The 6,999-nt window shown below is 57.7% G+C and overlaps 1 protein-coding gene across 4 annotated transcripts in view; it reads right to left on the bottom strand.

Moving 5' to 3' along the window:
- Positions 1–212: 212 nt before the first annotated feature.
- The window catches only part of SFSWAP (splicing factor SWAP), a 65,141-nt gene continuing 58,354 nt past the window's right edge, over positions 213–6,999 (bottom strand). For all 4 annotated transcript variants that reach the window (XM_081286650.1, XM_081286652.1, XM_081286651.1 and 1 more), the window contains 3 exons: positions 1,993–2,166; positions 998–1,070; positions 213–571 (listed from right to left, as the gene is read on the bottom strand). In XM_081286650.1, coding sequence (XP_081142776.1) covers positions 506–571; positions 998–1,070; positions 1,993–2,166 — 313 coding nt within the window. In that variant the 3' untranslated portion in view covers positions 213–505. The remainder of the gene's footprint in view (positions 572–997; positions 1,071–1,992; positions 2,167–6,999) is intronic.

The raw sequence follows: 6,999 nt of genomic DNA, 5'->3' as shown, positions 1-6,999 counted from the left end.
ACACACAGCCACCCCAGAGGCTGACTGCATCCAGGTGGGGTCCAGGTGCCTCACTGGGGCTGTGCAGGTCATGAGCGGCTGCTGCGGGAGGGCAGCAGGCAGGACAGGTGAGCCCAGTTGCCCTATTTACATGGCGTCCGCTAGGAGGCGAAGCTCATGAAGGGGCACTGTGAGCCCAAGAAGGCAGACACAGCTCCAGGCTGCCAGCTAGAAAAGGTGTTTCTTCCATTTTATTTGATAATACATTTTCACAGAAACATGATATTATTTACAAATATACAAGTAAGAGACTGCTGGTCAAAAATCTTAAACTGAAAATGTCATCAAAAATTAATTTACAAAAGCCACCAACTGTCCCCAGAGTCCTGGGCGGTGAGCCTGGACGGTTCTGCCCCGGGCCTGCCAGCAGCAAGCTCTTCCACTCCGACGTCCGCGGCGGTGGCTCCGAGCTGCGGGCCACACAGGGCTCCGGGTCGTGCGGCAGGCTGGCCCCACGGCCGCTGCCTCAGGAGGCGCTGGTTTGCAGGTTTTTGGAAGCTGCGAGCATTGCTCTGACTTTGGCCATGAGATCCTGCACAGGGTGAGACAGGGACCTGACCACTGGGCGGGGAGTTCACGGACCCGTGGGGACGGGGGAGCAGAGCCTACACACTGGCCGGAGGTGGCCTGGGAGGTTAGGTGTGGGCTGTGGGCACGTTCAGGCTGCACTGAGGCTAAAGCCCCCTCTCAACCTTGACCTCCGTCCAAGTCTCCTTTGCCATGACCTCATGCAGGTCCACCAGGGGAGGGTGCTACGGTGTGGCAGCCCTGGAAACAGAGACCAGGGGACTGCAGCCCTAGCAGGGCCTCTGCATGCTGCGTAGCCAGACACCAACCAGCCCAGGACTCCCTCCTGGGTCAGCACGAGTGAAGTGGGAGCAGGAGTGGGAGTCAGGGGAGAGAAAACGAGGCCCCTTTCCAGAGACCAGGAGGACAGAGGCCCAAGGGCCTGACTTACCTGAGTTATTTTGCTCTGCACGGAAGAAACGATTGCCGAAGAGATCTGACCGTCCTTTTCCTGAGAAACGCCCCTAAAGCAAAGAGAGGGACCAGAGCTTGAACCTACTCTGTAGTGTGGGGGCCAGGGCACTGTGGGTGGGCGCCCTTACAGGCCGGCTTCCAAGGGTAAGCAGGGCTGCTCTCCTGAACACCAGGGCCGTGCGGGCCACGCAGTTAAGCATTTATACAGCGTTTGTATATAAGGAAACTAGTTTGGAATTCATTCTCAGGAGAGGCTACATAAACACATGGGACCAGAGGAACATGGGAGCCAGCAGACAGGCCGAGTCTCCACGGGGGGACCTCGGGGACTCCTGGACCTGCCCTGGCCCAGGCTCCTGCACTTGGCCTGTGGCTGCTGCTCCCTATATGGGAAAACTGCCTGTGCCTCCTATGCCAGGTGTGAGCCGCAGTGCCACACACCCCTTCCCAGCCTGTTGGGTGTGGGGTGTGGCAGGGGTCTTGACTGCTGCGACTTGAACAAGAGCAGCTGCCTCATGTGTGGTCTGCCGTCACCTGAGGATCACTACATCCAGGACAGGGACACTGGGTCTTACCAGGGTTTCGTACCCTGACAACCAATTTGGACTGCTGACTGGTGGGGAGGCTAGTAGCCCTGACCCCTGTGACTGGTGCTGTGGCGACAGGAGCCCTGAGTTCCCTGGATGCTGCAGACCCCCAGTGCTGGTTCTTCCCGTCCCTAGGACCATGCTGGGACCTGCTCCCAAGGGCAGGTGCAGGACTGGCCAGTTAACATTCAGGAGCCTGCACCACAGGTACTCTTCCCCTACAGCAGGGTCCTGAGAGGTCACCTGCCCTGCTGGCACTAAGCTGGGGCCACCTGGGGACCTCCTCTGCTTGGGGAGCAGGGGCTGGGATCAGCAGATGCACCCTGGGGCTAGGCCCGCCTGCCACCCACCCTCTCCCACTGAGCAATGCCCAGAGGCAGATCACCTGGAGCGCTCCTGGCTGGAGCCCCGGCTCTCCACAGGAGAGATGCTGGCCGAATGTGCTGAGTGGGCTGCAGGCCGTAGTGCCGCCTGCTTACTCGGGGACGCTGACTGTGACCGCGCCTTAGCCTTGGTCCGTGACTGCGACCGCCTCTTCTTCTTCTTCTCATGGGGACTTCTGAAAGGAAAGTGCTCTGGTGAGAGACCCATGTTGAATGTGGCCCGACACATGTCTGTGGGGCACCGTACCCTGCAACCAGGCAGAGGGATGGACCCCTAGCTTGCGAGGCTTTAGGGAGGTGTGCAAAGCAGCTGCTCCAGCAGGCAGCCTGGCCTTGGGCAGGAAGCTGGCATCTGACCTACACTGAGAGGCCCTTGACGGCCACCCCTCCAGTCTACGCTGTTCTCTCACTTATGCCAATTTAATGAGAATTTCCAAAAATATATGGAAAGTCATTAAAGTCAAGTATTGCAGACACAAAGGCCTGGCATTTCTTTTGGATGGCAGTTTTGGGGCATGTCCCTGGAGAAAGGTAGGCGCAGGCTGTTGGGCCCACTCCCTGGGGGGCCCTAGCCACATCTAGTGCCCAGCTCGGCTCTGAGCGCTGCTCCTACTTCCCACAGAAGATAGGTCCCCAAACCCCCACAATTCCATGTCAGGCTTTCCAGACTCCCTGCCTGCACCTCCTCCCGCAGCTTGGGCTGGACTCAGTCGCTCCCACACCTGTGTCCTGAGACCCTTTCTATGACTTGAGAAACACTGAAAAAGACAAGGAGGTCACATTTTTGGTAAAGGCAGTGTACGGCGTGGATAGCGCCGCTGGTCCTCCCTAGAGGCCAGGCCTTCTCTCAGCACCCTCTAAGCACCCTTGGAGTCTATGCAGGGACATCACTCACTGCGCAGGCTGGCTCATCCCTGCCACCGTCCCTCCTAGGCTGCCTCCTGGTGGCCCACGGGGTCTCCACAGGGTTTAGGGGCAGCAGAACCTCGCTGTCTGGCTTTGTCCCTCCTGGGGCCACTGCTGACACAGCGTGGCTGCCTGGCTCCCTCGGGACTCAGCACGGCACGGGGCCCTTCCCAATGTGGCCACTCCACCCTGCAGGGAAGGACCCCAGGGGTCGTCCAGACCCCACTTCATTCCAAGTCACCCCCCTCATTCAGGCCGTTTCTGCTCAACAATAAGCAGAGTTCACAGTCTGCAGCATGTGACTCCACTGAGGTGGCCCAGCAGGGCCACCAGCCTGAGGCACTTGGAAGCCACGAGCACCAGCAGTGCTTCTGGAGCTCTGGCAGCATACGGCCCCCTGCATGCCAGCGTGGGCTCCCTGGCAGTGTCCGGGGTGGAGCAGAGTAATGGCCAGGCCTGGGGCCACCACGCTGCAGCGAGAGCCTGCAGCGCAGTCAGCACAGGGGTGGCACGGCTGCAGAGGCATGGTGGCCAGGCACGGCGTGCACACCTGCCCTCCCAGCAACGCAGGAGGCAGGTGCAGGACAGCGAGCTCTGGGCCAGCCTCAGCAACCAGCAAGACCCTGTCTCAAAAAAACAAAAAATAAAGAGGGCAGGGGCTGAGGCTGGGTGGCACGGTGCCTGGAGCCAAAAGAAAGGAAGATCCGATGCTGGTGCTGGATGCTGTGGGCCGGGGCTCTCTGCTGACAGCCACTTAACACTGCACAACCGGGGAGCATGAGACCAAGGGCCAGATGACTGAGCCCCAACTTGGGCTGCTCTCTGTGGCTACAGAATGACTGAAAGGCGGCTTCTGGGCTGGCTCTGGCTCAGTGGCAGAGTACCTGCCAGGCACGCACCCTGGGCTCAAGCCCCAGCACCGCACCAGAAAGAAAAAGGGGCTGTGAGCACGGCAAGTCTCCAACAGGAGGAAAGCTGATGGTTCACTTCTGACACCACTAGGGCGCTCGCGGCCATGGGCAGGGTCTTCCATGTGCTGTGGGGAGAGCCCAAGCCATGGACCAGACCCCACTGTCCCGGGGAGCCAGTCTGTGCCCACTCCACCCCCAAGCTGGCCTCTGCTGTGCACCATAGCCTGAAGCCACGAGCATGGACTCCTGCAGGTCTGCTGGGCAGCATTTTGAGGCCCAGCCTGAGGGAGCAGTGCCACAGGGCCATGTGTTCCTTCTCCTTCCTGTGACAGCTGGAGGAGCTGTCTGTGAGCTGCTGTGTGGTCAGTGCCTGGAATGGGCAGTGAGGCTGAGGGGTGTGTGTGTGAGCGCACTCTTTGCCTGCTAGCACCACTGAGCACATCCTGGCCACGTCACCAAGTCAGGCCAGTCCACCAACACAGCGGACACCGCCCTGGTCTCCAGGACACTTTCTGGGTGACCAAAGAGGCCGAGCACCTCCCCTGCACTCATGGGCTCCGTATATGCTGTCCTGTGAAGCATCAGCGAGGCCTCTGCTCTCCTCCCAGTCTGGGGCCTGCCCTCCCTCCCTCCTCCTTTCTGCTTCACATCTGTGGCCCTGGGATTGAACCCAGCTCCCCGAGCTACAAACCCAGCCCCTTCCTAACACTTGGAGACAAGATCTTGCTAGGTGGCCCAGGCTGTCCTGGAACTTGCCATCCTCTTGCCTTAGCCCTTGAGTCGCTGGGCATGCAGGCATGGCCACTGTGCCCACCCGTCCCAACTGTGCCTCCTAGGGGAAGTTTCACTTGCAGTGGGTTCACAGGTTTTCCTCATAATGACAGCATTCTCTATATCCTAAGGAGCCTTAGTCACACGTGTTGTTTATTTCCAGAAGCTCAATGTTCTGGTTTCTATGTCCAGTGTGGCGATCCCCCTTGAAGTGACTTTTGGGCAGGGTGTTTTTTTTTTTTTTTCCATTATGACACGCAGTTGTCCAAGTAAATTTTGTGGGAAGGTCTTTCCTGTCCTCCCTGAACAGTTTTGGCACCTTGGGCAACAATCGTGGCCATATAGGTAGTCTCCTGGACCTCCTCCCTCTGCACACCTTCATACTGATACCACACTGCCCACACTGCTGTACTTTCTGGTAGTTTCTGAAATCTGAGATCAAAGTCCTTCACTTTTATTCTTTTCCCAGATTGTTTTGGCTTTTCCTGGTCCTTTGTGTTTCCATACAAGTTTTAGGGTTTCTGTGCCAATTTCCACAAAAAGCTTGGGGTATTTGCTCAAGCTGGACTGGGTCTGTGGGTCACTCTAGGGAGGAGAGCTCTGTCAGCGAAGGTCAGTGTGCTGGGAAGGCCCTACCTCCTCCCCTCCCCCCCTCTTGCTGTTGGACGCCGAGGATGGAACCTGGCCCTCGTGCAGGCCAGGCACCTGCTCAGCCTGAGCCAGCCCAGCGCCCAGCCCTTGCAAGTGCACCCGGGCTCCTGAGAAGGCACTCAGAGTCCCTGCTGCTTCAGGGGTCAGCTGTGGTGACCTCGTGAGGTAAGTGGCAACTGTCCCCTTCTTTCCTGACTGTCTTTGCTGGGGAGGCTGCCTGGCTGGGGCCTGGTGGAAAGCTCGGCAGATGTGACACTTCCAGGGGAATCGCTTCTGCTGATGTCAGTTTGGTCATCTGTTCCTTTAAGGAACTTACTTTATCTAAGCTGCTGAATTAACTCGGTGAGTTTCATTTCCTTGTCCCACAGGGTCTCCCATTCTGGACTCTTTCAGGGCTCTGTCCATCTCTGGTCCTGGTCTTTCTCGCATCCCTTCTTGTTTCTATTTGAGTTTGATTTGTTCCTTTTTCAGCTCCTGTTTTTGGTACCGGGAATGAACTCGGGGGCACTCGACCACCGAGCCACCTCCCCAGCCCTATTGTGTCTCACTGAGTTGCTTAGTGCCTCGCTGTTGCTGAGGCTGGCTTTGAGCTCTCAATCCTCCTGCCTCAGCCTCCTGAGCACAGGGAGAACAAGCATGGCCACTGCGCCCAGCTCCTCTTCAGGCTTCTTAAGCTCAACTGGATCACTGCTTCTATACTTTTATTTTCTTGTAACATAAATGACTTCCAACCGGGTGTGGGAGACTGAGGCAGGAAGATCCAGTCCTGAAGCCAGTCTAGGCAGCTTAGTGAGATTCTGGTATCTCATAATTAAAAGGACTAGGGATACTCCTGGGTTCAATCCCGAGTACTAGACAAGGTAATTATTTAACTGCTCTTATAATTTTTTCTTCCATCAAAAGTGACCGTAGAGTTATATTGCTGAATTTCCAAGTGCTTGGGATTCTCCAGGTTCTTTAAGGGTCTGTGGCGTGGTGCGTGGTGAAGGAACCTGCCTGCACCTCCTGGACCTGCCGAAACCACTGGGCCCAGGGCGGCTGCCACAGTGCTGTGGCTCCCAGGGCTGTGGCCCTGCTTCTCGCTCCCCCTGGCTTCCTGGCTACTTCCTGATTGCTGCTCTGGGGATGATACTTCCTTTCATTATCAAGCTGCCTTGAGGGAGGAGGGCCTCATGACCTGAGGCCCCTTGGCAGCTGCCACGTCCTGCACTTGCTGGCCAAGCACTCCTCTGTGGGCCGAGCACAGAGCCTCCTGCAGGTTCAATGGCAAAGCACCATCACTGTCATCTGTTACCTGCTTTAATAAGGCAGCCGCGACTCCCTGCTGAAGTGACTTCACCAACATCCCTGTGAGAGAGGCTTAAACAGTGTGCTCAAAACACTTCCTATGAATACTGTTCCACCTGGCCCAGGTGTGAACTTCCACTCATCACTACAAGGAATCTCTCCTCGGATGGCTGACCCAGGGTGCAGGCAGGAAGCACCAGGAACAGCTCAGGCCAAAAAGCAGGAGAGTGCCTGGAGAGCAGTGGGAGGACGTGTCCAAGGAGGCAGGGACGGGTCCAGGGCTCCACAGCCTAGTCTGAAACAACGCACCATCCAAAAGTACAAGGCCAGAGGCACCCACTCGGCCGGCGAGGACGACAGACCCCAGGTCTAGGACCTGCAGTGACGTCAAGCGGGTTAAGGAAGAAGGGCGAGCAGCAACGGGAGTTGCTCTTGCCCAGCCACCTGCCTGCGCAGGCGCCATCCAAGTGCAACCCTAGCAGA

This window comes from Spermophilus citellus (genome assembly GCF_964194105.1).
Source record: "Spermophilus citellus genome assembly, chromosome: 3".
NCBI lineage: Eukaryota > Metazoa > Chordata > Mammalia > Rodentia > Sciuridae > Spermophilus > Spermophilus citellus.
This window is presented reverse-complemented; position numbering and strand designations above follow the sequence as displayed.